This window comes from Sturnira hondurensis, unplaced genomic scaffold (genome assembly GCF_014824575.4).
Source record: "Sturnira hondurensis isolate 20B ecotype Veracruz unplaced genomic scaffold, ASM1482457v3 Scaffold0020038, whole genome shotgun sequence".
Taxonomy (NCBI): domain Eukaryota; kingdom Metazoa; phylum Chordata; class Mammalia; order Chiroptera; family Phyllostomidae; genus Sturnira; species Sturnira hondurensis.
Window position 1 is genome coordinate 660,364 of NW_028092669.1, and position 12,500 is coordinate 672,863.

Here is a 12,500-nt window from a genome sequence, read left to right on the forward strand (position 1 = left end):
TTCCAAAAACTGAATCATAGGCTAACTATGTAACAGAGAAGAAAATCAGTATTAACATTCATTAGAAAAACTATGGTAATTTTCTTGTAATACAACCAACTGAGGTATTTGTGATAATCCACTGTGGTTTCAATACACATGGGCAGGAAGAGCAATATTTCTTCTACTACTTGTAAACATTTTATATTTACTGATGTGAAAACAACATATTCTGTCCATAATGTTTTAGTGGACTCTCATATACAATCCCTTCCTTACTGATTGTCATAACAATAGAAAGGTCATCCTTTGAATTAGCTAGAATATGTAAACTTCCTAAAACACATCACCAGCCTTGACACAAAATATACATCACCAACTCTAAAGTATTTTACTCTGCACAGCTACTCTGAATCTACTTTGACTATCTATCATGGACACTTTACATTAATCAGTCATTCACAAATTATTACAAATTGTTTAAAAATGTCATCAAATATCCCACATCTTTTTTTTCTTTTCACTCACAGGTTGATACTTATGGAAAGTTCAAGGCTGAAACTCTAAGTTAGATTATTGGCTTTCTTGCAAGGTGGCTAAGGGAAGATGGGGAATTAAGGCTTCCTTCCCATTAACAGGAGGCACGTGCTTCTTGCTTTCACTCACCTGTAGATGGCGCTGTCTTCTTTGCTGGGAATGGAATTTAGGTCTGTGAGTTCCAAGAACCTATCATGGAAATAGTGAAGGTGTAAAATGCACACCAGCAGAAAGGAGGTTGGGATAAATATGCGAGTGAAGAGTTCAGCCACAGTGAACTGTTTTAAGCCAAGATCCTCAAGCCTGTAACACAAAACAAAACAAAAAAGCAAGAACCTTTCTTAAGCAATGAAGACACATTCTCTTCATTGTAAATTACATCAGTCTTTCACCTTGGCCAGGTACACCCTTCATTGCATCCCTCATTCCCATATGTTCCAGTTTAGTTTTTGTTTCCAGCAATGCAATTTACCGGTTTCACAGTGGTCACTAACAACCTAGGTATTGCCAAATTCAGTGGCTGCTTTTCTCTCTTTGTTTAATCTTGCCTCTAGTCCTTAATGAAACAACCCTGGTCTTCATGCTGCCACACTGTCCTGGTTCTCCTGTCTCTATCTCCTTTTCTATTGCACCTCCAAATGCTGAAATACTCCCAGGGCTCAGTGTGAGTCCTTCTCTAACTTACTTTCCCCCTAGAAAATTTTACCTCCTCCTGGGGATTTAAATACCATCTTTACATCTATGACTTAAAAGTGCATTTAAAGCTCAGGCCCCTCCTGTGGACTCCCACACTGAAATGTCTACTGGAAACTGGTTGTTTTATAGTTATTTCATATTTAGTGTTTATGAAACAGTTTGTAACTCCAAATTCCAAAGCCAGGATGTCTTCCTAGATTTTTTTTTGCCTTCATATCTCATTCATCCATTTTTCCTTTACTGCCTACACATCTCTTGAATCTATGCACTTCTGTTACCCACCTCTATTGCCACCTATTTTTTGTTAAGTCTCCTTCATGTCTCACAGGTTCACTGCTATTGCTCAATGAGTAGTCTTCTTGTTTTTACTCTTGCCTTCCTACACCACTTTTTCTCAGCTAGTCAAGGATAAAGACTTTTAAAAATTTCACCAAGAATGAAATACCAACCACTACTACCAACAAGCCATGCATGTCCTGGGTGCCTAGCCAAACTCTCCCACGTCTTCTTCCACTTTCCACCTCCTTGCTCCTTTAGTTCCTTCTATGTGTCAAACTGTCCCACCTCAGGGCTTTTGTATTGTTCTATTTGTCTGGGATGCTCTTGTGCATCCCAGATATCAACTCACACATTTTTCTAAAGACAAACTCCTTATCCTTTAGGTGGGATTTAAATGACACCTCCCCAGTGAAGCCTTCCCTGACCACTCCATTTGTGTTAGTACCCCTCATTGTTCACTATGCAGCTGTTTATTTTCTTCACAGACTCATCATAATTTATAATTAATTTATTTGTACATTCCCTTCTTCTTCTTCTTCTTCTTCTTCTTCTCCTTCTCCTTCTTCTTTTGTTTGTCTTGTCTACCAGAATATAAACTCCAAAGAGCTTAGATTCTGTCTTACATCCTGTTGTGTTTTCAGGCACAGAACAATGTCTAGCACATGGAGGGTATTCAATAAATATTTTTTGAATAAATGTTAAATACATGTTAGTCTAGCTACTCGGTGATCCTTTCCTTTTAATCTTTTATCTTAGCTACCAAAGTACATTTACCTCATGCCCAATTCTGGTTGGATTTCTAAACTAACTTCAGAAATTTAAAGACACAAATTAGAAAAGGATAGAATAGGATATCTATTACATGCACTGAAAAAATTATATCATCATCATTAGTCTATAAGGACTTAAAGAAATTTCATTTCTATGGCATTGACCACTCTTTAAAATCTTAGCAGAAGATATATAAATTAGGAGAAGCTGCTATTTTATATTATGAGTCCACGAAACTACTGAAAAACTGAAGAACTGAGCTCCAACTTAGGAAGCAGAAAACACAACTGGTTAAGTATTAAGCAGGTGTATTTCATGTGAAACCGATGTTAGCAAGTGTCATTTCATTAAAATGGAGCTGCCCTTGGCTGGTGTAGCTCAGTGGATTGAGTGCAGGCTGCAAACCAAGGGGTCACCAGTTCAATTCCCAGTCAGGGAACATGCCTGGGTTGTGGGCCAGGTCCCTGGTTCAAGTCCCTGGTACAGGATGCATGAGAGGCAACCACACATTGGCAATCCTCTCCCTCTCATTCTCCTATTCACCTCTTTCTAAAAATGAATAAATAAAATCTTTTAAAAATTTAAAAAAAGAAATGAATGAAATAAAAAAATAAATAAAATGGAGCTGAAAATTTACTTGCAGTCAATTAGCTTTTCAGTCAATATTCACAGAGTCCTCACTATGTACCAAGATCATGGCTATATAGAGAGAACACAAAATGACTAACACATAAATCCTGTTCTCAAGGAACTTACAGACATTGATAGCACCATGTTTTACTAAAATCATCATTAAAATATTTTGAACAATATTCCTTCAAGTCTTCATCCTTTTTGTCGCTTTTATGTCCCATTGTAAACCAAAATTGCTTACTTTTCTTTTTTCAATCCAGTCATATTTTGCCACAGGCCAGGGAAGTTTTCAAACTGATACGTATATATAAAGATAAGCACCAGCATAGTGTAAATAACCACAGACATCCAAAAATATTTTAGAATTTTCCTCCACCATTCATAGTGTACCTGTGAATCAGATATTAAAAAACAAACATGAAAGTAATTGGTTATAGGAAAAGTCACAAAAATATCTGGTTTAACTAAGACAGACAATGATATTTACAAATACTTGAACATAAAATCTATTTAATTTTAGTTTTCATTAAGTTGAAGGGATCTGGCTCTGAATCCCAGTACTACTAGAATTTCCTGTGTCTTTGGGCAAATTGCTGGACCATACTGAACTTCAGTTTCCTCCTCTGTAAGTACTTCTTTGAGAGTTGTTAAAATGGCAAAATGTTTATAAAGCTCTTATCATGAGCATTGGTCTCTAGGAGTTGAGTTATTCATGGAACAACGGGATGGTAGATGCTGCCATCACTGGGTTTTTTGCTAGGAGAAAACTGCCTCAGTTTTGAAATTCAAAGTGGTAGTTTATGATTCAAAATGTGAAACCACCACAGAGAGATGTCTCTTCTTGCCACAAGCCTGTGGATATTCATTAGAGGACACCTCCTTGAATTTTTAAAAGTATTTCAAAACTTTATTGATTTCAGTTGAGATATTTTTATTTCTACATGTAAAATACTCTTGTTTATTATAGTTGCTTTGCGTATTTTGTTGGTTGCCTGCAAGAATATTTTATTGTTGCACTTGTTTCTATCATTGGGTTAAAATTTCTATCATCATTAAAAACCGAATTTGTGGGCACCAGGAGAGGCCTGAATGTTTGAAGTTGCTTGAGGGGGAATAAAGCAGTAGGAGACACACAGAGGTGGTGTTCCCCCACTGGGACTGTGGTTATCAGCTGGGACAGTACCAGTACTGGGGAGCTGGGTGACACCTGGAGATGGAAGAAAAGTTGGGCCGTGATGAACCCTGACCTGGATAGTCTCTGGGCTGGTTAGAGAGCTGAGCTGTGTGAAAAGCTGGGTGCTCGTTAAGAACGACAGGTGTAAACCAGAGGAATTTACTCAAAAAACAAAAGAGGGGCCTGGCTGGTGTGGCTCAGTGGATTGAGCGAGGGCCTGCGAACCGCACGATCACGGTTCGATTCCCAGTCAGGCCACATGCCTGGGTTGCAGGCCAGTTCCCAGCAGGGGACTCACGAGAAGCAACCATACATTGATATTTCTCTCCTTCTCTCCTTCCCTTCCTCTCTAAAGACAAATAAATAAAATCTTTAAAACAAAAACAAAAACAAAAAAAACCAAAAGAGGCTCTTGCTGCTGTTAAAGGAACCCTCAGGCAGCAGCTTAGACAGTGAAGAGAGGGGAGGAGGGGCATGATTTGCTCCTAATCAGGGCTCTTCACAAGTAGGGCAGCAGGGACTCAGAGGGGTAGCAGCTCCCACAGAGACTTAATTTAATAGGGGAACTAAACTCCCCTGAAGCAACTTTGAGTGTGCACAACACCCAGGACAGAAAAGAAGGAGGAGGTAGGGAGAGAGTTGCTTTAATCAGTGCACCACTGTGCAGCACAACATGGTGGATTAAAGGCACTGGTGGGGCATAGATGGGGCCCAACACCTGGGCTGGAGGCTGGGCACCTGTGAATATTGCAGCCCAGACCTAGTCCCCATCCTCTGAACACCATAGGAAAGGAAAAAAAACGAAGCCCATAACATACAGGAAGACCAGCAAAACTCGCTTAGCTGGTTTAGAGTCAGCAAGAGGCTTTTTTTCCATCTAAGAGTGAGACAAGACCTGCAGCTATGAAAGAACCGAAGACAGATCCAGAGAGGGATCATAAGGCTAATGCCAACACTGAGAGACTGAGACAAATTTCACGTTGCTATCCTATACAACTTGCATTTTATTGTCTTTTTATATTTTTGTTTCTTTTATTTGATTACATATTTTTATTTCTCCTCTGTATGTTTAGTTTCTTTGTTTTGTTGCTTGTTTAATTGCATTGTTTGACTGTTCTTTCTTGTTCTCTCTTTCATATTGCATTTTAATTTTTCTTTTTTCACTTCACTTGTATTCCAATAACATAGTACTCTTCATCATTTATTTTCTATTCTTTTTATTCAGATCACATATTGTCATATTGTTGTTCCTGTACTATTATAAATAATTGTTTTTCCCTGTAGTTGTAAATACTACACAGCACCCCTCCCTGGTCTTGGCCCATTTCATTATCTTCCTGAGCTTTATTACTGTTGTGGTTAACTCTATTCTCTCACACACTACACTTACTTTCATCCTTTAATCTCACTGTATCTCGCCATCTAACCTTGCATAAGCTCTCTGTTTTCTGGATGCAGCTCACAATCCTTTTCCCCTCTAATAAGAGTTTTATCTCTTTTTCACCTTTACAAAAAGTAGCTAGTTAGGTGAAATATTATGGTCATTGCTGTACTTCCCCAAAGGATCTCCTATTTGTTCTCTACTTGTTGGTACTTTAAGTCCCATAGAATACTCTCCCACTGTCTTAATTTATTTTGCTTTCACCCTGTCACTGATCACATACAAGATAAGGTGGGAGTTGTAAACACCAGTAAACACACTGGAGGAGAGAAGCCACCAACAAAGGCACCACCAACAGGTAAAACACAAGTGCAACAAGAAAGTCCACACAAACTGAAGAAAGAGCAACCCTAGAACATACAGACAAGGATATCAAAGAGACCACACCACTGAATCCCATAGAATTTCTACCATAGATGTTCATTCACCCTACAAAGACAGGTAGCAAAGCAGAGCATTAGGAAGCACAAAAAGAGCTAAATAAAATGGAGGCAAGCAAATTATCAAATATAGAATTCAAAATAATGGTTATAAGAATGCTCAAGGAACTCACACATAAGTACAAGGGACTGAGTGAAAACTACAACAATATAAAAAAGGAAATAAAAACCATAAACAAGAACTAAGAAGAAATGAGGAATACAATTTCTGAAATAGAAAGTACACTGGAAGGAATTACCAGCAGGCTGGATGAAGCAGAAAACTGAATTATTGAGCTGGAAGACAAGATAGAAACACCCAGGTATATCAGCTGCATGGACAAACTCTAGAAGTATGAAGACAGCTTAAGGGAATTCCAAGACAACATGAAACACAACATTCAAATCATAGGAACATTGGAAGGAGAAGTAAAGGAGCAAGGGATAGAAACCCTGTTTGAAAAAATAATGACAGAAAACTTTCTGAACCCAGAAAGGGGAAAAACCACACAAGTTCAGGTAGCATAGAGGGTCCCAATCAAGGTAAATCCACAGAGGCCTACTTCAAGAAACATCACAATTAAAATGCCAAGTTTTAAAGACAAAGAGAGAATCTTAAAGGCATCAAGGGAGAAACAAGAAGTAACACACAAAGGAGCTCTGATAAGGCTAGCAGCTGACTTCGCAACAGACACACTAATGAAAAACAAAGGTCTGCAACCAAGACTGCTCTACCTAGCAAGGTCATCAATTAAAATACAAGGTGAAATGAGGAGTTTCCAAGACAAAAGAAGGATGAAAGAATACACCTTCAAGAAACCAGCACTGCAAGATATGCTAAAGGGACTGCTATAAGAAGAGGAAGGAAAGAGAGAGGAACACAGGGGGAAATGAATTTACCCATTTTGAATTTACTCAATGAATTTTCCCCATTTATCATGGGGAAAATGAATAAGTACTTTTCAATAATAACCTTAAATGTTTGTGTATTAAATCCTCCAATCAAAAGAAAAAAAGAATAGCTGAATGGATAAGAAAACATGACATGCCCATATGCTACCTAGAAAAGACCCACCTGAGAACAAAAGACCTACACAGACTGAAAGTGAAGGGTGGAAAAATATTCCAAGCAAATGAACAGTAAAAAAATTCTGGAGTAGCAATACTTATATCAGACAAAATAGACTTCAAAATAAAAGCCATAAAAAGAGACATGAAAGAACACTTCATAACACTCAAGGGAAAAATCCATCAAGAAGACATAAACATTGTCAATATGCATGCACCTAACATAGGAGCACACAAACATATAAGGAAAATCTTGGGGGACTTCAAGAAAGATATAGAGAGGAACACACTTATACTAGGGAATTTTAATCCCCTAATGTCAAAAATGGATAGATCATCCAAACAAAATATCAGCAAGAATGTTGTGGCATTGAAGAATGCCCTAGATCAAATGGACTTTATATATATATATATAAAGTCATTTCAAAGAAGGAAAGCACACATTCTCCTCAAATGGACATGGAGCATTTTCAAAGATAGGCCACACAATAGGACAAAAACTCAACCTCAACAAATTCAAGAAAATTGAAATTATATCCAGCATTTTCTCAGACCACAAGGGACTCAAACTAGAAACAAATGTCAAGGAAAAAACTCAAAACACTCAAGTTCATGGAGACTGAAAAGCATGTTATTAAACAATGAATTGATTAAGAATGAGATCAAGGAAGAAATAAAAAAGTTTCTGGAAACAAATTAAAATGAACACAGAACAGTGCAGAACTTATGGGGCACAGCAAGGCAGTCCTGAGAGTGAAGTTCATAGAGATACAGGCCTACCTAAAAAGATAGAAACATTTCAAATAAACAACCTAACCCTACATCTACAAGAACTACAGGAACAACATACAAAGCTCAGAGCAAGTAGAAGGAAAGAAATATCCAGGATCAAAGCAGAAGAAATGACATAGAAACTAAAACAACAACCCAAAGGATCAATAAATCCAGGAGCTGATTCTTTGAAAAGATAAAGAAAATCGACAAGCCTTTAAGCAGACTCATCAAGGAAAAAGAGAGGACCCAATAAACAAAATCAGAAATGAAAGAGAAGAGGTTACACTTAATACCACAGAGATACAAAGGATTGTAAGAAATTACTATGAACAACTAAATGCCAAGAAATTTGGAAACCAGAAAGAAATGGACAAATTTCTAGAAAAATATAATCTCCCAAAACTGAATGCAGAGGAAACAGAAAGCATGAATACACCGATAACAGCTGATGAAATCAAAGCAGTAATAAAAAAAACTCCTGGCACAAAAGCCCTGAACCAGATGGTTTCACAGGAGAATTTTATAAAAATTTTAAGATAGAGCTAACTCCTATACTTCTCAGACTATTCCAAAATATTCAAGAAGAGGGAAGACTCCCAAACTCTTTTTAGAAAGCCAACAAAGAAAGAAAACAACAGGCCAATATCGCTGATGAATATAGATGCCAAAATCCTCAACAAAATATAGGCAAACCACATCCATAATTACATCAAAAGGATCATACACCATGATCAAGTGGGATTCATTCCAGGGATGCAAGGATGGTACAATATTCACAAATCAATAAATGCAATATATCACATAAACAAAAATCAGATGATTATATCAATAGATTCGGAAAAAAACATTTGATAAGGTACAGCACCCATTTATAATAAAAACACTCAGCAAAATGGGAGTGGAGGGAGCATACCTCAATGTGATAAAGGTCATATATGAGAAACTTGCAGCCAACATCATAGTCAATGGGCAAAAACTAAAAACTTTCCCATTAAGATCAGGAACAAGAGAAGGATGTCAGCTTTCACTACTTCTATTCAACATAGTTTTGGAAGTCATAGCCATAGTGATCAACCAAGAAAAAGAAATAAAAGACATCTAAATTGGAAAGGAAGTAGTAAAACTGCCATGTTTGCATATGATATAATAGTGTACATAGAAAACTTTATGGACTCAACCAAAAAATATTCAACCTAATAAGCAAATTTGGCAAAACAGCAGGGTTCAGAGTCAATATTCAGGAATCAAAGGCATTTTTATATACCAACAATGTAATATCAGAATCAGAAATCAGGAAAAACAATTCCCATTTGCTAGAGCAACAAGAAAAATAAAGTACCTAGGGATAAACCTTACCAAGGAGGTAACAGACCTATACTTAGAAAATTACATACCATTGAAGAAAGAAATTAAGGAAGACACAAATAAATGGAAGCATATATACCACAATGACATATTTCACAGATATAGAACAAACATTTCAAAAACTTATATGGAACCATAAATGACCCCAAATAGATGCTGCAATTTTGAGAAATAAGAGCAAAATAGGAGGGATCACAATACCTGATATGAAACTATATTATAAGGCCACTGTAATCAAAACAGTGTTTTATTGGCATAAAAACAGACAGTTAGACCAATGGAACAAAATAGAGAGCCCAGAAATAAACCCAAGTCTCTATGGTCACTTAATATTTGACAAGGGAGCAGAAGCATAAAATGGAGTAAAAGTAGCCTCTTCAACAAATGGTTTTAGGAGATCTGGACTGCTACATGCAAAAAAAAAACAAACAAAAAAAAACCCAGCACCAACTTACACCATACACAAACACAAATTCAAGGTGGATAAAAGACTTAAATGTAAGTTGTGACACCATAAAAGTCCTAGAGGTGAACATAAGCAGGAAAATCTCAGATATTTTAGACAGCAATATTTTTCCTGAAATGTCCCCAAAACAAAGGGCATAAGGAAAGAATAAACAAATGGGATCTCATGAAAATAAAAAGCTTCTATATGCCTGAGGAAAACAGCATTAAAATGAAAAGAGAACCAACACTATGGAAGAACATATTTCTAAATGATACCTCAGACAAGGGTTTAATCTCCAAAATATTTAAATAACTCACTGGTCTCCACTCCAGGAAGACAAGCAATCCAATTAAAAAATGGGCAAAGGATTTGAACAGACACTTCTCCAAGGAGGATATACAGAGGGCTCAGAGACATATGACAAGATGCTCAGGATCATTAGCCATCAGAAAGATGTGAATTAAAACCACAGTGAAATACTACTTCACACCAGTCAGAATGGCCATTACAAACAAATTAACAAATAACAAGTGTTGGAGAGGTCATAGAGAAAAGGGAAACCTAGTACACTGTTGGTGAGAGTGCAGACTGGTGCAGCCACTGTGGAAAACAGTATAGAATTTCCTCAGAAAACTAAACTGCCTTTTGATCCAGTAATACTACTGCTGGGATTATACCCTAAGGATCCTGAAACACAAATTCAAAAGCACCTATGCATCCTAATGTCCATAGCAGCACAATTTACAATAGCCAAGTGCTGGAAGCAACCTAGGTGCCCATCAGTAAATGAATGGATCAAAAAAACTATGGTACATTTACACAGTGGAATTCTATGCAGCAGAAAGGAAGAAGGAGCTCCTTTGTGACAGCATGGATGGAACTGGAGAGCATTATGCTAAGTGAAATAAGCCAAGTGGTGAAAGACAAATACCACATGATCTCACCTATAAGTGAAGCCTAATCAACAAAACAAACCAGCAAGCAAAATAGAACCAGGAACATTGAAATAAAGAAGAAACTGAGAGTTACCAGAGAGGAGAGAGGAAAGGGATAATAGGGGGAGGGCCATAAAGGAACTGGTATAAAGGACACATGGACAAAGCTAGAGGGATTAGATAAGAGGGCAGGATGTGGGGATTGCTGGAGCAGGGGTGGGGGTTGGGGGAGCATGGTGGGGTGAAAATGGAGACAACTACACTTGACCAATAACAACAACAAAATAAAACTGAATTTGTGGAAAGGCTAGTTAGTTGTGATATAATATTTTACAAATTCTAATTAATGAAACAGTAAGGCAGTTGAAGTATTACACATATATAGTTATACACACCACCACAGTTTTTTGATTCCGAAGTCTAAAACACAAGTGAACTGGGTATCATCCAGTATTTTAGATTAATCAGCCACTGTTCTTAAATTACTATTAAAATCAGTCTAATTACATAAGCTGCATTTTGTTAATACAGAATTTTAAAAAAACTCATGAACTTTTTAAGAACCTACAGTTAAAAAAACAATGAACAACCTTCACTTTCCACTTTAGAATTCTTAATATGTCATGTTTAAGTTGCATAGCACTTAAATGATATGTTCATGGGATTATACTAATTTAGAATGTCATCAAAGGAAGATCAAAGATATTCCTGAGATGGGTATGAAGATTAAAACATAGAAGACAATTGTTTACCCACCTGATACAAGGCCACACAAAACAGAAACAGCACCATGTAGATGATTTTGTACATCACAATTTTACCCTCGAAGCTGACAAAGAAGAACATTCCTCCACAGACGTAGATCCAGTACTTAATGAACATGGCCACCACCAAATTGCCCAGTACTTTCATGATGTCCTGGTCATCACCTTCTTCTACTCCCTCCTCCTCTTCTTTCTTACTCTCTTGCTTCTCTTCCTTTTCTTCCTTCTTCTCTTCAGCTTCTCCTTCCACTTGTATATCTTGTTCATCATCTTCAAAATAAAAGACTGTTATACCTAACTGGTTCCCTGACCAAAACCACACTTTGACCAGGTGTTATATGTGGAATATAAAAGTGATTTATGTCTTACTATATGATTTGAAAGATTATAGACTGTACTAGTAAACAAAGCAGCATTTAAAGCTAATCGTGGTCAATTTTTATAAACTTCCTGAGTTACATTTTAAAAGAAACAAAATTAGGTAATATTTTATATTAATCTTTTCATAGCACCTATTTTATTTCCAATATCCATGATAGCTTTAAGTGTGGCAGAATCTAGAAAAATAAATAGGCAGCAATAACATAAACCAAAACAATTTCAATTTTGTATTCTGATTGTTTGGTGGCTCTTTTATTGTTACCTTAGAGGAATCATTTAACTTCTTTGAGTCCCTTCTTCCTTTTTCACTTAAGTGGGAATCACTTTTGTGAGAATAAAATAATGCACCGTTTTCAATAACTTCTTGTGAATGGCTCACATGTACTCTAAGTGTTCAGCTTCCATCTGCTCTGAACCACAGAGGGGCTTTTCTGATGTACTTTAGGGGCTCTTTCTCTGTAGTTTTGCTGAGTTAAAAAAATCTCCAGTCACACACTCTACACACTAATTTACCTTTTTCTTCAATTTCCTGAGTTTCAATTTTGACCTCAGATAAAAGAGCTTCCTTTTCTCGAAGAGCTTTTTGCTCCGTAAGGTGCTGCCTCAACAGTAGCCAAAAAGTAATGGTGAAAAGTATCTGAAAGTAGAGAATTAGCAAAACAAAAATTAAGTCACTATTTTAAATGTAAATACATTTCAACAAATGTTCACCACATTTCAGTGGGAGCTCACTCAATAAACCTTTATTTGAGACAGCATCCAGCATCAGCTTAATTTCAACTGAAAGTCACTGGCTTTAAATCCCCTTTCCTGAGGATACCAGCATGTGTGTTGAG

General features: G+C 36.9%; 1 protein-coding gene across 5 annotated transcripts in view; it reads right to left on the reverse strand.

Annotated features, from left to right (window-relative positions):
- PIEZO2 (piezo type mechanosensitive ion channel component 2) overlaps positions 1 to 12,500 on the reverse strand; it is a 524,101-nt gene that overhangs the window by 121,482 nt on the left and 390,119 nt on the right. For all 5 annotated transcript variants that reach the window (XM_037028556.1, XM_037028560.1, XM_037028559.1 and 2 more), the window contains exons 14-17: positions 12,178 to 12,301; positions 11,276 to 11,553; positions 3,137 to 3,285; positions 646 to 819 (exon numbers count right to left, since the gene is read on the reverse strand). In XM_037028556.1, the coding sequence (XP_036884451.1) occupies positions 646 to 819; positions 3,137 to 3,285; positions 11,276 to 11,553; positions 12,178 to 12,301 (725 nt within the window). The remainder of the gene's footprint in view (positions 1 to 645; positions 820 to 3,136; positions 3,286 to 11,275; positions 11,554 to 12,177; positions 12,302 to 12,500) is intronic.